This window comes from Arachis duranensis, chromosome 8 (assembly GCF_000817695.3).
Source record: "Arachis duranensis cultivar V14167 chromosome 8, aradu.V14167.gnm2.J7QH, whole genome shotgun sequence".
NCBI classification, from domain to species: Eukaryota; Viridiplantae; Streptophyta; class Magnoliopsida; order Fabales; family Fabaceae; genus Arachis; species Arachis duranensis.
This window is the reverse complement of record NC_029779.3, coordinates 21787032-21808940: the sequence shown is the minus strand read 5'-3', so window position 1 is coordinate 21808940 and position 21909 is coordinate 21787032. Positions and strand designations below refer to the sequence as shown.

General features: G+C 30.6%; 1 protein-coding gene across 1 annotated transcript; it reads right to left on the bottom strand.

Annotated features, from left to right (window-relative positions):
• Positions 1-5647: 5647 nt before the first annotated feature.
• On the bottom strand, positions 5648-21206 carry LOC107461298 (uncharacterized). The gene is made up of 6 exons (XM_052253279.1): positions 19518-21206; positions 18047-18102; positions 17722-17952; positions 15894-16185; positions 6269-6465; positions 5648-5801 (listed from the first exon to the last, which is right to left on the bottom strand). The coding sequence occupies exons 1-6, from the start codon at positions 21204-21206 to the stop codon at positions 5648-5650; spliced, it is 2619 nt and encodes an 872-aa protein (XP_052109239.1).
• Positions 21207-21909: the final 703 nt, after the last annotated feature.

Genomic DNA, 21909 nt, shown 5'->3' with positions numbered 1-21909 from the left:
ATGAAATCCCTGAGATGCCTCAAGGGATGCACTTTCCTCCACAAAACTATTGGGAGCAAATCAACACCTCCCTAGGAGAATTGAGTTCCAACATGGGACAACTAAGGGTGGAGCACCAAGAACATTCCATTCTCCTCCATGAAATTAGAGAAGATCAAAGAATCATGAGAGAGGAGCAACAAAGGCAAGGAAGAGACATTGAGGAGCTCAAGCACTCCATAAGATCTTCAAGAGGAAGAACAAGTTGCCATCACTAAGGTGGACCCGTTCTTTAATTTTCTTGTTCTTTATTTTTCTGTTTTTCGAATTTTCATGCTTATGTTTATCTATGTTTGTGTCTTATGATCATTAGTATCTTAGTGTCTATGCCTTAAAGTTATGAATGTCCTATGAATCCATCACCTTTCTTAAATGAAAAATGTTCTTAATTGAAAAAGAGAAGAATTGCATGAATTTTGAATTTTATAACAGATTAATTATTTTGATGTGGTGGTAATACTTTTGGTTTCTGAATGTATGCTTGAACAGTGCATATGTCTTTTGAATTTTTTGTTCATGAATGTTGGCTCTTGAAAGAATGATGAAAAAAGGAGACATGTTACTGAGGATCCGAAATTCATTAAAATGATTCTTGAAGCAAGAAAAAGCAGTGAATACAAAAAAAAAACGGAAAAAAAGGAAAAAGAAAAAGAAAAAAATAAAGTCATGATCCAAGGCAAAAAGAGTGTGCTTAAGAACCCTGGACACCTCTGATTGGGGACTCTAGCAAGGCTGAGTCCCAATTTGAAAAGGTTTACCCAGTTATATGTCTGTGGCATGTATGTATCCGGTGGTAATACTGGAAGACAGAGTGCTTTGGGCCACGGCCAAGACTCATAAAGTAGCTGTGTTCAAGAATCATCATACTTAACTAGGAGAATCAATAACACTATCTGGATTCTGAGTTCCTATTGGTGTTGTGATGAGCGGATAATTTATACGCTTTTTGGCACTGTTTTTAGTATGTTTTTAGTATGTTTTAGTTAGTTTTTATTATATTTTTATTAGTTTTTAGTTAAAATTCACTTTTCTGGAATTTACTATGAGTTTATGTATTTTTCTATGATTTCAGGTATTTTCTGGCTGAAATTGAGGGACCTGAGCAAAAATCTGATTCAGAGGCTGAAAAGGACTGCAGATGCTGTTGGATTCTGACCTCCCTGCACTCGAAGTAGATTTTCTGGAGCTACGGAAGCCCAATTGGCGTGCTCTCAATTGCGTTGGAAAGTAGACATCCTAGTCTTTCCAGTAATATATAATAGTTCATACTTTGGCCGAGATTGAATGGCCCAAACAGGCGTTCCAAGTCAGCTCAAGAATTTTGGCGTTTAACGCCGAAACTGGAACAAGAATGGGAGTTAAACGCCCAAACTGGCACAAAAGCTGGCGTTTAACTCCAAGAAAAGTCTCTACACATGAAAGCTTCAATACTCAGCCCAAGCACACACCAAGTGGGCCCGGAAGTGGATTTTTATGTCATTTACTCATCTTTGTAAACCCTAAGCCACTAGTTATCTACAAATAGGACCTTTTGCTATTGTATTTTCATCTTTCAATCTTAAAATCTTTTAATCATGTTTTATGATTGAACCCTCTTTGGGAGGCTGGCCATTCGGCCATGCCTAGACCTTGTTCTTATGTATTTTCAACGGTGGAGTTTCTACACACCATAGATTAAGGTGTGGAGCTCTGCTGTACCTCGAGTATTAATGCAATTACTATTGTTCTTCTATTCAATTCAGCTTATTCTTGTTCCAAGATATCACTTGTTCCTCAACTTGATGAAGGTGATGATCCGTGACACTCATCATCATTCTCACCTTTGAACGTGTTCCTGACAACCACCTCCGTTCTACCTTAGATTGAGTGGATATCTCTTGGATCCCTTAATCGGAATCTTCGTGGTATAAGCTAGAATTGATGGTGGCATTTAAGAGAATCCGGAAGGTCTAAACCTTGTCTGTGGTATTCTGAGTAGGATTCAAGGATTGAATGACTGTGACGAGCTTCAAACTCGCGATTGTGGGGCGTTAGTGACAGACGCAAAAGAATCAATGGATTTTATTCTGACATGATCGAGAACCGACAGATGAATAGCCATGCTGTGACAGAGCGCGTTGAACATTTTCACTGAGAGGACGGGACTGTAGCCATTGACAAAATCCTTTCGTACAAAAATTTGTTTGTCACTACAACAAACCCTTAAAAATATAAACCGAAGTATTCAAACCTCGGGTCGTTCTCCCTAGGAATTGCAATAAAGTGTTCTTGTTATTGGTTAGAGGTATGTTTTGGAGTTTCTGGGATAAGAGACAAGAATTGTAAATTGAAAAGGAAATAAACTAATAACTAGTAAAACACTTGGCAATGTGTGAGAACTAGAAGTCCTATCCTAGCTATCCTTATCAATTGTGATGAGAGTTGTTCATTGCTCCCACTTGGTTAACCTCTTAATCATGGAAGAAGGTCAAGTGAAAGTAATCAACTTGAGGCACAAGTCCTAGCCTAACCTTAAGGAAGTCTAGCTTTAGTGGCATTTGAGTCAATTAGCAACTTCTACTTATCAATCAACAAAAGAATTAGATAACTCAAAAACCACTAATTAGTCTACCTAGGCCAAGAAGAACAAAATCTAACTCATAACTAATAGAAGCATTTCATCAGACACATAAAAGGCAATAAAGGTAAACAACATGAACTGCAAGAATTAAAGAGAGATCTAACTACAAAAACAAGAAATCCATAATAGAAAATCAAAGCAACATAAAAAGACATGGGAATCATAAGTTGCATTGAAAGAGAAATAGAGATCTACATAAGAATTCATAAAGCAAAAGAAAAATTGAAGAAGGAGAAGAAGTAGATCTAGATCTAAGAAATTAAACTAAACATAATCCTAATTCTAGAGAGAAGAGAGAGCTTCTTTCTCTAGAAACTAACTTTTCCTCCAAAACTAAACTAAAACTAAACTAATGTGATGAAAGCTTCTAATGTGTTGACTCTCCCTTGAATTCTGCCTTAAATAGCCTCATAAATGAGTTGGATCTGGGCCTGGGAAGCCCAGAATTTGCCCCCAGCGTTTTGCCTTTATGTGAGTCACGTGCGAGCATCGACGCGTATGCGCCATGTACGCGTACGCGTCGCTTGGCAATTTCCTATACACGCGTACGCGTCATGTACGCATACGCGTTGCCATGCGACGTCACTTCTACGCGTATGCGTCAGTTGCGTTTGCGCGTCGATGAGTTCATTCCAAATCCTTGATTTTTCATGATTTCTCCACTTACATGCTTTTTCTCTTCATCCTTTTGATCTATTCCTAGCCTTTCCATCCTGAATTCACTAACAAACGTATCAAGGCATCTAGTGGAATCAAAAGTGAATTAAATGTAGCTAATTAAGGGTTTGAAAATCATGTTTTCACACTTAAGCACAATTAGGAGACAATCATAAAACTAAGCTATTTTCTTGGATAAATATGGATAAAATAATCATAAAATCTTTCAAATTAAACTCAAGATAAACTCTAAAAATGAATTTTATCAACCCCTCTCATAATTGAGAGCTCAAAATCTCGCACCGCTAATCAAAAGTCTCTTATCGTCGGAACCCTAGCAGAGCTGGTTTACTTTTAATCTGTCAATAAAGTTGTGTGACATTTAATCGAGGACAATTTAGTTTTTTTCACATATTTTGGAAGTGAAGTGGAGATCTCTGCTCAAGTTTTCGAACATGTTTCGGAAGAACTTTATCTTATCCAGTTTATACGAGTATTATTTTCCACTTTCAAAGCCCTGTTCGAGGCGTTAACTATGAGAATCCCGTTACGTGAAAAATATTGACATTCCTAAACCCAACCCCGAACTTAACGTTGATTCTTGATTTTTCTAGATTAACCGACAAGCTTAGTTCGGCTTTCAAAACTGGGGTAGAAATAAATATCATCTTGTGTCGAGAAAAAGATTACTACATCCATTGTATCACTTTGTGCTCTGGAAAGAACGTGTTAGTCAATAATTTTTTAAAAATTTCCTTTATTCTATATATATCACAATAATATTAGTACACGATCAAATGAATGTTATATTGAACTAAAAGTTCACAATCCAATTTTGTTATTATTCTTATTAGAGTACAGTATCATCTTTATTTTAGTTTTTTGAATAAATTTTAAAATTATTTTTAATATTTAAATTGTTCTATTTAAATATCTAATATTTTAAAATTATCTCAATATTATTTTATTATTAGTGATCTATTAACAAAATTTACAATAAAATAATATTAAAATAAATTTAAAAGATTAAAAATTTAAATAGAACCAAATCATTGGAGACAAAAGTTATACATTATTCTAAAATAAATTATCAAATCAAATCAAATAAAAATAAATTTTTACTAAATGAATTACATTAAGAATTTAAGATTTTTACTTATGCTTATAGCATGGCTAGTGGATAAATTTCTGAAAAAAAAAAAGTTTGATACATATACAATAAAGTATAAATAATACTTTTTTTTGCCTAATATACTGAACTTCTTTGATGTTTAATTTAATTAAATTTTATTTTTAATTTTAGAATAAATTTTAATTTTATCTTTTAATAATATCAATTTTTTTACGATAGATAATTATTCACTTTATTTTTTTAATTTTACTCTTAATCAATAATAAATTTACTTAGAATAAAAATAATGCGATTAAGAATAAAATTAAAAAATAAATTTATTTAAAATAAAAATAATGTGATTAAGAGTAATTTATTTAAATGTGATTAAAAATTTACTTTTATTTTATTTGATTTGGTAATTTTTCTAAGACTAATATATTAATTTTGTTCCCAAGTCCTACTTAAATTTTTAACGTTTTAAAATTATCTCAACATTGTTCTATCATCAATTCTATTAACAAATCACTATTGACAAGATAATATTGAGATAATTTTTAAAACTTAAGTACTAAAATAGGATGATTTAAATGAAAAATAATTTTATAATTTACTCTGTACGATACTTTACCTCTATTATTACTAAAAGTTCACTTAGATGTGTATTGAAAATTCGCTAATTCGAATTCAAGTCCCATATGAGACAAACGATCAATAACGTAAATGCATGCAAAAAAAACACAATGATAGGTCACCGATTAATTCAAAAGATAGATAAAAAGATTTTGCTTAAAAGGGGGACAAAATATGTCAGAGAGATAAATAATACATTTCTTATTTTAGATGACACAGATTTGAAACACATTTATCATTTATGGGCTGATTTTTCAATATGATCATCTTTAAGAGACTAATTTTTTAATGCATTAATCATATAATTTTATGAAATATAGTATTTTACGAACTATTCTTAATCTTTTGCGGACGATAGATGGTTCTCCTTGATGGCAATAATGTTTTTCAATATGGTATATAACAAGGATCCTAAGATATGACTTTGGAAAATTTCACTGCTCGTATTCGTGTAAGTTCTCACGGCAAACAAGGTTGAAAATACTATCAATAAATGATTGGCAGAGAAATTAACTTAACTATGATATCGAATACTTAATGCTAATTTGTCTAATATAGTCCGCGTAACAACAATTGCATACCATATATTAGAAGTTCAAGCCCCAGTCATAAGGTTGATATATTATTTTCAACTCACATGTGGCAAGCAAATCCAACAATACTTCTGATTCATTTGGGTCTAGGTAGTTCGACACATGCTTCAATACCTCCACCTCATTCTTGCCAAAATCTACACTAAACCTGAGTATATATCAACAACAATTTTCAAAATTCTTAATAAAACATTAGTTGGTTGCATGCTACTTTTATCAACTAAATATCTCATACGTGTGTTTTTTAAGAATTCTACGATAAATTTATAAATTTTTAAGTATTGTTTTAGTATGTAGTTTACCCAATTTGGTATTATTTATATCCGTAAGACCTATTAATTCATTACAAAAATTTTCTTAAAGATGATTTTCATGTAAATTAGTTACAAAAATTTTAAAAGAATAGTTAATCTATTGCTCTCATTAATTTCCATTCATCGTCCACTAGTCAATGCAAAGAGTGAGCATATGTATTGCCATGTTTTATAGTATACAGAGTACACTTTCTCCTAGTGAGAAAAGTAGAAATATAACATAAATTAAAAGTTCATTTAAAATCCCATTAAGTTAAAGTGCATTTTTTCATATTCACAATCCCATAAATATAAAACTTACCATTTAAGGATCTTGCTGGCATATGCAACTTTGGCGGAATAATCAATCGATAGGCCCCCACTTTTCAAGAAACTACGGGCAGCGTCCACTAATTCTTGGTCAATGTCTCCAACAGAATAACACCGAAGAGCAGGCCCTGACCGACTACCAAATACTAAAGCGAAATGTATGAGAGGCTCAGGGTAAGGAAGGGATACCTGAAAAGATAAATGGGAGACTCAAGGTAAGAAAGTAACTTCATTCTAATAAAATAGAATATATATTCTTCCACTCACTTAAGACCATGATTATAATAAAAGAATGATAAGTGAAATTCAAATAAATTGTAATTGAGCTGACCCCATCTGAACCGTCTTGAATAGGATCAATTTTTCAATCCTTGACTAGGTTTTGAAGTATATACAAATGATATATACCTAATAATAAGTATTTATATGTGGGTGGGTATGGGTAAAGGTTGCTATATTCCATACCCATTTTGTACCCTCCAAGAACATATACAAATAGATATTTCAAACAGATTTTTGAATTTTTTAAATTTAATTTGATGAATTTAAATTTTTTTAATATTACTTAAAATTTATAACATGGTGACTTTAATTATATTAGGATTTACATTATCTTTTAATATTTTATTATTTATTTTTATAGGTCATATATTATTTCCCAGACAGAAAGAATGTTATAAAAAAAATTCTCACGTTCTAATAAGCCGAGATAGATATAAGTCTATTAAATATCCACAAATATAGATTTATGACAACAAATATAGATCTATCAAAGGAAAAAAATGAAAGAAAAATGAGCTAGAATTTTACCTTAATTAAAAGGTGTTATGTATGCTATTGAGCTACTCAATGTAATCAAATTTTATTGACTACTTTAAATTCAAAACCAAAGCATTAGTTAGAGTTACATGCAACATGTGATGTATATATGTATAAAGCATAATTGTAGGAACTCAAATTCATGTCACATGTGATGTTTGCATATAGAAGTGATGATGTATGAATGCATAAGAGAGAATGAGAAAAAAGTGAGAAGAAAATTCAGTCCATGACTAGTTTTTAGCATTATAGAAGTATTTGATTTGACTACGATTCGTAACTTAGGACTCTAATCAAATAAAGAGCCGCATAGTGTTTTAAAAGACAAAAGGCTAGCAAGAGGTGGCAATAGATTTGATAGCTTTTAAATAAGTTATAGATTCATTTTAAAAATAAATGTCTCTGTACGTTTTAAATTCATTAAAAAATTAATTACTTAAATAAAAAATTATCCAAATATTTTAATTTTTTAATAAACCTAAAATATAAAAAAAGTTTTTTTTTTTTTAAAAAGTATAAACCTTGGGTTATATATGGATTCAATCTTTCATTTTTGTTTTTCTTTTCTATCTCCCTACTTTCATCTAGGGCTCTTTAAAATAAAAATAAATAATTTTTGTTAAAATGAAATGGATAAAAAAGATAGTTATCATAAATCAACGTCGTGTTTTATTAAAAATCCTCTACACAACATTCATTTTAATTCTTGATTTTTTTTTCTTTTATTTTGTTTCTCATTTATCCCAGGAGAATTGAGTCTAAAGACATTATGAGTAGAATTTTACCTTCAAGTAACATTTATCTAACTAATGTGAATAAGAGAATAACCATCTTTCTTTTAGAACATAATTGTCCCCTCATTTTTTTATTAATGTAATTGGAAGTTATTATAGTACATGCTCATCGAATTTGAAAAGGTTTAAGAAAAAAAATTTAGTTTGTTGGCCAAGCTTTTAAATAAAATTTTAAAGTATGCAAAAACACAAAATCAGTGAAAGAAAGACATTATGTATAATTTCTATCTACAAGAATAAAGGAATATACAAAATTATAAAAATTATAAGGGAATCAAGCTCATAAATCATCATATTCAAAATTATGGGAGAGGGTGATAAAATAAAGATTGAGAGAGAAAGCATAAATTTTGAAAAAGCAATTTAATTTCATGTTAGTTAGGTCTATTACTGAGGTTATATATTTGTTAATGATAATGATAAAGACTAGAAAAGAAAGATATCAAAATAACAAGAAGAATCTATATATAATATTTATTGACTTGAAAAAGATATACAATAGGACAATAAGAGACGTCTGATGAAAAATTTAAAAAGAAGGGAATAATAATTTAAAGATTCAAAGGTGATATGACAAAAATATTTTTTGTTAATGCAAAATTACTACATTAAAAGTCATCTCTAAACTCATTTTTTCACGTTAGTTTTTTAAGTCATTATTTAATATATCTAAAAACTCGTACGATAGTGAAATTTTTTGGCTGATGACATTATTCTTATGAGAGAATCAATAAAAAATTTAAATAAAAAGCAAGATTTGTGGAAAGAATCTTTAGAAGTAAATGATTTATATATATACACACGTGTGTGTGGGATCTAACTCTAGCACGAGCCTTGAAGGAGAAGAACTAAAACAAAAGTGAAATTTGAAAAAAACACTCTACCTTAAGATTCTTGTTGACGTATTATAGAAGATAATAAAAAAAATTTGAAGTTGTAAACTACAGGATTCATGATCTAGTCAAAGTAGAGATGTGCGTCTGGTTATTTTATAACAAAAAAATACCTTCAAAAATTAAGAGTAAATTTTATCGCATTATCATTAAACAAGCTATATTATATAGAGGGAAGAGTTGGATAACAAGAATGAGCATGAGCATAAATTATTATCAAAGAGATAAGAATATCCTTAGATAGAAGAGCATCTAAATATGTGTGGACAGAATGAAGAAGGAGGATATAAGAGAAAAAGTTGGAATAGTATATTGTTGAAAAAATAGACAAGTGATAAAAGAGAGAAAAAGATATAAAAATACCATACACAAAATAATAAAAAAAAAAATCTCTATGTAAATAATTTTATTGTAAACGTGATATATAAAAAGATACAATAGTATCATTTAATCCATATGATTGATCTAATGCCATAAGACTTTATTATTATTGATATAGTTATTAGAGTTTTAAATTATATTCTACTAAATAACTGGTAACACCGTTGATAACAAATATTAACTAGTCCAAACTTGTATAACATAATCCATGGGATTTGGTGGGTGGATTGTCCTAGTACGTCGTCTCCTTTTTATAGAAAAAAAATATGTAGAAAAGTGTATTTAAGAGAACAAAATAATGAATCATAGATTTTGGAATAAATTTATTGAATTTAAAGTTTTAATGTTTATTATAATTGAAAAAAATAAATAGGTTGGGTAGCCAATCATAAAACGGAACAAACTAATATATTTATTTGGTCATTTCTCTAAAAATTATGTCAAGAGGAGTAATCATTGAGATATACCAGCCGTCAGGACTAAAATAGAAATACACTTGGGCTCTATAAATTAAGAGTTACATACACCACTAGAAAATGGAGACAAAGACTGATAATCAAGTTTCAACCAATGAATATTCATTAAATTTCTACTAATTTTTAAATTATCATATCTTCTTAAGAGAGAGTATGTGTATATCAATTATCAAACATACAAAACTTTGTTAATATATTTCATACCATTTGTTTTTTATTTATGATCTTATATAGCTTCTCATCTCAAAAATAATTTTTCCATTCACATCTCTAATATATATAGAAATTTACTTTCTCTATTAAAATTTATAAAATAAAATCTATTTTTTGTGCTTAATGTTTTCTATAAATTTTAAAAACATGATAATATTTAATGTTTTGATTTTATTTCTAGCATTTTCAATAAAGTTCAATTCTTTCCCCTATTTTTAAATTTTTGATGGTCAAACATATAGTCAACTATTTTTTTAGTTTTACCCTTCCTTTATATACAATATGATCATTATTATCATCCCTTTTCCATGACTGCCCCACCCCACCACCACCACTACGATTTTGTCGCACCACCCTCACCCCACCACATTGCTACTGCACCACCCTCATCCCACACTTTAACATTGTGTCATTTCTAATCACCACACTTTACCATTGCGCCAACATATTAATAATGCTACACATTTGTAGAACTTTCTAGAATTTTCATGATCTTGTTTCATAAAAATAAATATCTAGATATTATGATAGAGAAATCTAGAAGTTAAGTAAATAAATTAATTACTAGAAATATCTAAAATTAGTATCTAAAAATATCTAGGTTAATATCTAGAAATATCTAAGATTTGGACGGAATTATCTAGAATCAACTTATGGAGCCTATAAAATTTATTGTAACTAACAAACAAACATATCAAATCCCGCTAGCCTTTGTGCTCTCTCCTTAACCCATCAATAATATAACTATCACATATTTCAAACTATTTATCCAAATTACTTATTCATCAAAATTATCCTTGATACAATATTCAAGTGCATAATACACAAAACCAACATCAAACTATTTCATAAAACTAACAGTGGCATCAGAGCTACGTTATTGGGCATAGAATCTTTCTTCCTAACCGATATCTATACAGATCCACCACATTATAACCCACTCAAAAAAAAATTCTATAACCATGACTATCTCAACCATTAATATTTTCGTGCCTATATTGTCAAAAGATAATTATGAGGACTGACATTCTCAAATGAAAACCTTTCTGTAAACTCCGAGTAATTAGTGAATAATTAGCTAATAAATTAATTATTAATCAAAGAAATTAAAAATTTAATTTTATACTTTAATGAAGTAAAGATAATTAAAATATGAATTTTGACACTAATTTAAAAAGTTTTGCCCCAAAATTGGAGTGAATGAACCGAACCGAGCAAATTGAATCCATAATGGGCCTAAGGCCCAACCCAATTCATTAATATTCATGAGCTTCAGCTTATTTGCTTCTCAAACACAAGAAATCACGCTGGGAAAGGGGAAAAGAACAAGGAAGAAACCTAAAACCCTCACCACAAATTCAATTTCACATAACTTTCGATTCGGAGCTCTGCTTGACGAGCTGTCAGCGGCCACACGTTCGTCTCAGAATTCTCTATAAAATCCACCGAACAATTTGGTAAGGAGATTCTAATTTTTTTGCCAGTTCTCCCCTCTTCAATTCGTGATTTTTGGGTTCTAGATATTGAGGGTTTTAGCGTTTTGATGGTTTAGGTGAACTCTAGCGGCAGGTAATCACCATATTTTATCCATTTGACTCGTGGATAATGGTAAGAAAACTCTAACCCTTGTCAAATTACTAAATTTGTGAACCCTAAGATAATTCTAGTGTTGTTGTATGAAAATTTAGATTAAATTATGTATTTGAAAATAATTGTGTGATATTGAAGGCAAATTGGAAAATTTGCAAGCTTGAGCTTGAATTTTGGGACTGTGGATAATTGTAACGGTGAATACTTGAGGTGTTCTGAGCTTAGGGAGGAATCGGCCAAGGTATAATTTCGGTTTCTCATAATTAAAATATAATATATTGTGAAAACTTAGGTTAGTTGATCGTGTAAGATAGGAATGGATTGTTGATGCTTTGAGGATTGATATTTGTTGGTATTTACGAGGCTTGGTAATTTTGAAGTTGATGATTATTGATATGTATGATTGGGTATTGTATTGTTGGTGTGATATTGATTGATGATGATGTATGTTTGGAATGAGCATTATTGGAATTGTTGCATTTGAATGGGAATTGTTAAATAAAGGTTGAGAAAGGAAAGTTTGAATAATGTTTAAATGTTGGAAAGGCTGGAGAGTATTTAGTATAGTATGAAAATGCTTGATATCAATTTTGAAATTATAAATTATTGATGAGATATGATTAATGAAAATATAATTGATGTATAAATGAGACTGGAATTGATTAAATTGAGGCTCTGGATAAGATGCAGTGGCGTGATCCACTTGCTTCGGCTACATTTTAAGACACTAGGTAAGATGCAGTAGCGTATTCCACTTACTCCGAGTAAAGGTTCAAGAAAGTGAAGATGATGGTTAGACAATTTAAGAAGGAGGAGGTTGGCTATGAAAATGAAGAATGATAAGAGTTGATTTAATTATGATTTATGAATGAATTTGAAAATGAAACTATTTTTTAGGTTGACCTAGCAAGGATCGTAGTGGTTTACCGCTTGTCCAGTGTCGAAATGTCTGTGAGGATCGTAGTGGTTTACCACTCACAGAAGGTGAGAATCATGGTTATTTACTGCCCACGTGTGTGTTTTTTTTTTTTAATTGAAGATCTTGTGAGGTTCGTGGTGGTGTACCGCTTGCAATGGTGGGGTTCGTGGTGGTGTACAGCCCACCGAATTTCAAGAGGACGATATCCCGGTTAGCTACCGGATGTGTCGAATTCTAACAAAGTAACCGACGCGTGAGCTCATGACCGGATGTGTCTTGTTTGTTTGATATTCATGCTTAACTGCTATATGTTCTGTTTGCTGTATTTGTATCCTACTTGTGTTTGCTTTGTCTGTATGACTTGTCTGTGCACTGTTGCTTTGGAGGATTAGAGGAAGGTGGAAATTAGGACTTAAGTTAGAAAGAAATTAGAAATAAGAACCTTAGATAGCCTACCCTATTTATAGTTTTCAATTTTAGTTTTAAGTTTGAATCTATTGTCGAAAGTTCTAGGATCGCCTTCGGCTTTCCCGGGACATTATATGTTAGTTATGTGGGCACTATTATCATGCTGAGAACCTCCGGTTCTCACTCCATACATATTTGTAGTTTTCAGATACAAGACATGAGACACCTCACTGAGGCATAATGGGAGCTTCAGAAAGCAAAGGACTTTTGTGTTTTGGGACTTTATTTTACCTAGTGATGTATATATAGATACTCATATATCTCCACTGTATATGTATATATGTATGCTTTGGCTGGTTTGAACTTCACGAGCCGAGTCAAGAGCTTTGTTATCTATATCCTAGGAAGTTTTCTATTATGTATTTATACCGATTTACTCGTATCCTATCTGATTTACATCATCGCTTGTGTGAGTGATGCACTTTTCTGTTTAACGCTTTTGTTTAACTTTCCTTCAAAAGGCTCCTAGATATGAACCCTTTTCAACTATCTTATATATACATATTTTACTTTTAGAGGTCGTAGCACCTCGCCACTTGTGTTTTATACTAGGTGTAAAGTTCTGTGTGATAGGGTGTTATATTTTTAACAAGCACAAGACTTGTGGGATGCTGTCCATGAAGGGCTCGTCATATCAGAGAATCAAGCAACACTTTTTGCTGCAGAAAAGAAGAAATTGAACGAAGAACAACAAAAAAATTTATATTGCTCTATGCTTTCTCCAACAAGCTGTAATGAAGAAAATCTTCTGAAGGATAAGAGGAATATCATCAGTTAAGGAAGTGTGAAAAAACTTAGAGCAAAAGTTCAAAGGTGACACAAAGGTACGCACAATGCTCCTCCAATCTCTAAGGAAGTAATATGAAAATATGAAAATGAAAGATTCTATGAAAATAAAAAATTATTATACAAGATTAACAAGTTTAGTAACTGAAATGAAATATTATTGAGAGGACTTTGCCCAATAAAAAGATAGTGAAAAAATACTCATTAGTTTGCCTTCCAAATTCGATCCTAAAGTGTCTACAATTGAGGATACTAAGAATTTATCAACGCTAATATTAATAGAGTTAATAAGCTCACTACACGCTTTTGAACAAAGACTAACAAGTCGAGATGATAAAGATTCAATAGAAAATACATTTCAATCTAAACTCAATAGAAAATCTCATAATCTAAATAGAAAAGGAGGAGAAAAAAGACAAGCAAATTCTAGTAGATCAGACACTTCTAGAAAAATAGAAAATAAAAATGAAGATAATAAACAATATTCTCTTTGTGACATATGCAAGAAAATTAATCACCTAAAAAAGGATTGTTGGCATCTTGGAAAATCATAGTGCTGCATTTGTAAAAGGTTTGGGCATATGGAGAAAGACTGTAGGATGAAGATCAATCATCACACAAACTTCTCTGAAGAAAAAGAGGGAAAAGAGTGCCTATTCTATTAATCATCACAAGAAGAGTGCAAGAAGAAAGATGACATATGGTATCTTGATAGTGGTTGCAGTAATCACATCACAGGTGATCAAAGCATATTCAATGACATCAATAAATCTGTTTGATCTGGCATCAAAGTTGGAGACGAAACGATCATGCAGGCGAATGGCAAATGTGTAATCTAGTCCATCATAGTAGGACCAAGCATATAACTATCAAGTATCATTTTATACGAGAAGCTATATTTGAGAAAGAGATAAAGATCGAGTGTTGCAACACAGATGAGCAACTGTCAAACATCTTCACTAAGGCACTATCAAGATCAAAGTTTGAACTCCTTTGAGAGATGCTTGGAGTTACACAAATGTGCATCAAGGAGGAGTATTAATGATGCTACACATTTGTAGAATTTTCTAGAATTTTCATGATTTTGTTTCATAAAAATAAAATATCTTGATATTATGATGAAAAAGTCTTGAAGTTAAGTAAATAAATCAAATACTTAAAATATCTAAGGCTAGTATCTAGAAATATCTAAGTTAATATATAGAAATATTTAAGATTTGGAATGATCTAGAATCAACTTATGGAGCCTATAAATAGGCCATCATAAAATTCATTGTAACTAACTAACAAACATATCAAATTCCACTAGCCTTTGTACTCTCTCCTTAATCCATCAAAAATATAACTATCAAATTTCTTAAACCATTTATCCAAATTACTTATTTATCAAAACTATCCTTGCTACAATATTTAAGTCCATAAGTCTATAATACACTAAATCAAAACTATTTCATAAAACTAACAGAACAACATCACTTGTATAAAAAATATCAAACTACCTCCTTGGCACTATCTGTTTCCTTCTTTTTCTTTTTTAGAACTCTCCTTTGTTATTTTTTAGATTTGTTCTTCTTTCTCTTTAATTTCTCTTTTTCTCGATTGTTGGTGTGCTTGTTCATGTTATTATTGTTGATTTCGACTAAGGTTAGAGTTGAATGTGTGATCGAGGTGGCATATGGTTATGGCAATAAGAGAGGATGGAGAAGAGGCAATGATTTAAGAGAAGGAGGAGATAAAAAAGAGAAAAAGAGAAAGACATAGCATGCCAAATAACAAGACAGAATTGGCATGTCAGTAAGGTGATTTGAGATAAAAAGAGGAGGGGTGGTTGTTGTTGTATGTTGATGTTGATGATGATGGGGTAAGATGCAGTGGAAATGACAATAGTGAGGTACGGTGAGTTCAATAATGAGGGAGTGGGGTGGCAAAATGGAGAGAGAGAGAGATGAATATATAGGAGAGATGATAAAATTGAAAAAAAAAGTTAAATATATGTTGAGCACAAAAAAAGTAAATAGAAAATTAAAATCTATCAAAAGTGTTAAGGATAAAATTAAAATAAATTAAATAAAAAAATTTATAAAAATATTAAAGATAAAAGATATACTTTATCAAATTTATAGATGAAATAGGAAGATATGATAGAAGTAGAGATGATACTCTAAACATCTACTCATGTTGATACTCTAAACATCTAATTATCTAATAATATATCACAATGAGACTTACGAACATAATACACACGCAAACACATATTGGAGTAGAGATGAGAATTTACCTTCAATCGTTTATCTTTTGCACTAAATGTCTTCATAAGATTATATGGCGGTCGTTGATTTCCCCTCAAAATACCATTCTGAATAGCTAAAAGTGTGTAGGTATTTCCACCAATAACATATCTAAAATCTGCAAAAAATTTTCTTTTCTCTAGTGTTCCATCTGGGTGACCCCATACTAAAATTGCATGGATGGACATCATATTGTAAAGATTAATGAAAAAAGAAAGCTTTTCTTCTCTGGACAAATCCCATAATTCAACTCTTTGAAGCTCTTCTACTATTCTTAGATACCTGAAATAAAAATTATATTAAAAGGATGATGAAAATTTTACAAAAATGGAAATGTGTACGGATTTTTTAGTTAAGTGATTAATAATACAGATTGTTATTCTTTTGTAGTACATATTTGATATTTTTTTGCCAAAAATCATGATTAATTTTCTACTTATTTTTTCAAAGATCAAGTGATGTAGGAAAAAAGAAATGTGCTGAATGTAAATATGTGCCATATGTGCCATCGCTTATCACACATTTATTCAAACGTTAATAAATAAAGTTAGTGAAAAAGATTAATTGCTCTTTTATAGCAACTCTCTCATGTTTAATTTCATTTCAATTTATTATAAGTCTCACAAAATAATATATTAGTATTTATGAAATTTCATAAATAGTGATTAAAAGTTAAATATGAGAACTGTCATCACTTCAGCTGAATTCAATTTGATGAATTTTATATTATTTTTAATTATTTCATCAAGATAATTATATATGTGATACAATTTTATTGATTTTCTACTAAGTTGATATTATTTCTCTAAAGTGAGGCCAGTTTTATTTATATCTATCAATTCTAATTCAAATTTAAATTTTAAATGAATTTACTTTTCATAAGTATCAAAAGTTATATTTCTAAAATGAGGCCTGCGTGCTACACATACAAGTCTTTTTGGCTTATAAGCTATACAAGTTGGTCCAAGTCCAAGAAAAAAATACGCGCATCACTCCTTTAAAATCAAGCGTCCAACGCACGCGTTCATTATACCGCACTCTTCCTCTTCTTCCTCAATCAAAACGCAAACCGTCAAGATTCAAACAACATTCAAAACAAAAGACACGTTCCAACTCCTCGCAAAGAGGAAAAGAAATCAAGAAGAAAAGATACAAATCTCCATAAAAAATCACCAGAAAAAACGAAGAAACATTATTCGAGGTACTGTTTTACTGTTCTTCTAATTTTTTTTCTAGATTGTCTCTGTCATGTGCCTCATCCTTAACTAGCAAAACATTAAAAGATTTCAAGAATAAATATACTGTCTCCCCCATGTTTTGGGTGTATTTCTGTAACCGTTTGGATGTATTTCTGTAATCCTTTCTGTAACCGTTTGAGTGTATTTCTGTAATCATTTGGGGGGTATTTCTATAATCGTTTGGGTGTATTTCTGAAGTTCCATTATCTTCAAAACAATTTCAAAGCTTGATTTCAGAAATTATGAAAATCGAAAAAAAAACGAAGCAAGAAGGAGATCCAACAAATTTGGCAAGAAATTCGAAAGAAGAAACGAAATCATTTGAAAAATGGAAGTTATATATTTGCGCGTTAATTATTTTGAATTGATTTAAAAGTTTGTTAAAGAGGCACGTAACATAAGCAGCGCGTTTAGTGGGTTTGGTTTTCTTCAGACTTGTAAAACGTGTAAGCGCAAAATACTTGTATGTAGAGATTAATCCATCTAAAATACTTTAAAATTAGTTCCTCAATCTTAAATTAGAAAAATCCAACTTAATTGAAAAGTTTTTTGTTTAAAGAAAAATTAGATAATGCCAAACCTTGCAAATTCCTCACTACCATGTATGCTTCTATAATCAACATGGCGTCCATCTTCAGATGCATAAGCTTCAAAGATTGCATAACAAAGAAACCTTAATCTGGATGCAATTTCTGCAATAGGCTTAGGCCTCGTAGTAATTATTCCTCTCAGAATGTTTTGGCATGATGCCACGATTGGATCATCATCTAGAAATCGGTATAAGTGGTTACTATCTTCAAATACATGCTCACTACATAAATTAAGCAAGTTAGAATAGTCAAATATGTAATGAAAATAAAGAAGCATTGAAAACTGAAAACACCTAATATAATAATGGAACTCACTCAAGAACATGGCGAAAAAATAGTTTTCTAGCGAGCTTTCGACCAAACTCTACAGCCTATACCATCAGATAAATATTAGGAAGACAATGGCAATCTTATGTAACTATGGTGTATTCATATCTTACTTTTATTGAGCATTATATTGATGATATGTTTGCAACATTATTATTTCAAATTTAAGAACCAATTTTTAGAAAAGAATTATATTATTTAAATATCATACAAGAACTAATTAAACGTAAGAAAGAAAATTATCCACTAATAGAATTGATATTAATACGTACTTATGAAATTTGGCTTCCACATGATTGTAACTTATGTCTATAGAATTACAGCTTCTGTGAAAATGTTATTAGATTTTAACAAGCGGTAACACAAATCTCCCCCAATAGTTTGCTCAATTGAGATAATATTATAGGCAAACATAAATTTCATATGCAGTATTGAGTTTAAACGTGTTAATTTAACAACTAATAATGCATTGTCACTACTCACAAGTACTGAAAGTAAGAGGATAAATTGTTTGAGATTTAGAAGATTATAAATTCTATCGCTTGTTTAATTACTCGCCACGAAAGGACATGCTAAAAATGCTTGTCAATATATAGGATATAAGGAAATATCATGGAAACTAAATTTTTTATTTTATATTATGTAAAGATAATTTGCTGTATTTATTCATTAAACTAAAAATAATCCAAAAATAACTCATGAAATTCATGACTATAGAAATCAACTTTGAAAACCATTGCTATAATTTAAAGGACAAAATACTTAAGAGGAAAACTATATAACAGAGATCACTATAAACACACGCAATAAGATTAGTTTGCAGAAATTAACGAAAGGAAGGAAATACTCAATAATCAACTAATCAAGTTATGTCACAAAACAAAAATATTTAGGAGACAATGAAAAATCAATTTAAAACAGCATAAAGTTATCTTATTTTGTTTTAAATATTTTTATTTTATATTCTTTAATTACTACTAAAATAATTAAATAGTTTCAGATATAATAAGCGTGTAATTATAAATTTTACACGCGTGAAATTATGAAGGTTAACTTTAGATTATTATTTGGTTAACATTACCAAACACTAGATTATACATTATATCTTCGATAGAAAGAAAATCAGGAAACAAAAGTTTAAATATCTAATAAATAATATCTTAAAAAGGAAATTATCTAGATACTATTAGTTGGATGTTGAATGTTGATAAATAACATTCATGATAAGGAAGTTAAGAACTACAATTATAATTCTTTTTACCTGCATGAAAAATTAAACCCATTTATTATTATTATTATTATTAAATGAAACAAAATTTTGGGTGTTTTCCATGATTGGCACCAAATTAAAATTTTAAATTACGAGATAACATAGAAAATCATTAGTTAATAGCAAGCCAGAAAGCTAATTTTACCATATTACCATTAGATCATGCTTAAGACATAAGGCATGACTCACCTCTTTCCTTTCCAAATATTGATCTTGTGATAAGAAGTCCACAGCTTCAAAACCAACAAAACAGTTAGTGAATCTCCTCATTTTGCAAAACCGATCCTTCACAACAATAGATTTTTTCATATTGCAAACAATCAGAGCCAATTCATCAATCGACCCACTGCAAGATGGATCATCCTCTCCAGAAAACGGTGATAACGGTGCTTGAAAGGAAGGTGTGTCACTAATAAGATAGTCAATCTTATCACCAAGCTCACCAGACTCTTCTAAAGCCTTTAATTCACTTAATCCTCCTATAAGAATTTCATTGAAAAATACCTTAGGAACAGAGTTAGATCCACTACGTTTCTCCAATTCCTTCTTTCTACTAGTATACACATCAATGTTAATTTCAATATATCTAAGCCTTTTACTGTTCAAAAATAGTCTAACCTCTCTGCTTTCAGGGCATCCTAGCTTTGTGTACAATATTACCCTTCCTTTTATGGCTAATGGTTCTAGTGGACCTTTGATTACCAAATCAATTTTTTTATCACTGTTTTCTTTTGCATCATTGTCACAAATGTCCTTCTTGGATTCAATATCTTTAACGTTATCGTCAAAGTTACTAGCTACTACTACTTTTTCCTCGGATTTTCTAGAAAGATGACGCAACATAGAGGACACTACTACCATGCTTTTCTGTCTAACAAAGTTTCTAAGTGCTACAGCCTTTTCAACCATGCTTGATTGTTCCTCTGAGTAGTTTACATCGTAAATATTAGTAGAAGATGTGTTTCTATGGTTGTTGCTGACCGTGGTCGTTGTTCTACAAACTTTTGCCTTTTCGTTGCTGTTCTCGTTTGACGTTGACTCTGTACTTTCAGTTTCTTTCTTGGATTTATGGAATTCGTTATGTTGAGCACCAAAATACTTTGTTCCATCAACAATGAGTTGAATTTCAATGTTTTCAAACTTCACATCATTGTTTTCGTTTGATGTTGATTCTATACTTCTGCTTTGTTCCTTGGATTTATAGAATCCATTTTGTTGAGCACCAACATACTCAATTTCATCGTTAACAATCATCAAGTTATTCTTTTCCACATTCCACGTCGATTCTATACTTTTGTTTTCTTCATCTACTTTATAAAATCCAATATATTGGCTACCAAAATATTCTGTTCCATTATCAACATTGAATTGAGTTTCATATCTCGTTGAACTACTTGCATCTTCCTCATGGTGAACATTGGACTTTATATCTATGACCTTGTTTATCTTTTTTAATGAATCTACTTCATTGTCAAACTCTTCACGGTTATCATGACCAATAATTTGAGCTTCTGACTCCTTTACCTTTTGATCTTGATTATCAACCTTCTGAATGGGGAATACATCAACTTGTTTGTTGTCATAATCAAGTTCACAATGAACAAAATTTTGACTCTCTGATTTCCTTGATTCCACGTATTGATCTTCGTTTTGAGAATTATATATCTTGTCTGATATATCTTCTTCTTGTTCAATGTTTAAATCAAAAGCATTATTACCACCAACGTCTTCATCATCATCATCATCATATGCAAATTCCAGATTATTCTTTGATTCTTTCACTTGACCTTCATTATTGATCGAGAATGTGTTTTCTTCTAACCTTTCAAATGCATGAGGATTTATTTCCTTCGATTCTTTTGGCCCCTCCTTTTCCATGTAATCACAAGTTGGAGGCCCTACGTTACTTCACGTAGAGGAAAATCACATTTCCATATGCAACAATGTTACAACTGCCACAAATTTAGAAACATCATAAGTCAAAACAAAATTAAAATCTATATCCCCAACATTCATAGTAGCATCATGTAGTAATTCTTTATATATGAAATTATAATCAATAAGCATTGACGCAATCATGATTTATAAAATCTAATATATTGAAATGGTAATAATTTTTAACCATATCAATAAACTAGGGTTCATACTTACCTTTATTGTATTGCAAATTTGACTTTGATTTAGTAAAAAAAGATGAAAAAAAACTAGGAAATGTGGATTACCTATGGAAAAAAGAGAAATTTTTATTCAACAAAATTCCTTTCCAATAAACAATTATTCATTATAGATTTTCATGTTGTAATCCAAAAACCTTGGAATAAATTATGGGTATGACATGGCATGCATTTGTCTAAAGAAAAATGGAAACTGATATTCATCTCTGAAAATAAAAATGCACCACAGAAATTGATAATAGGTACTTACATTGTTTATGACAAAACAAAAACTGGAGAAACAATAGAGAGAAGAGCACAAATGTAAGAAAATAAACAATAAAAGATTCTAAATTAAAATTGAAAACAATATGGGAATGAGAATGGGCTTGACGATATAATGAAGGGAAGAAGTTGATGACAAGGAA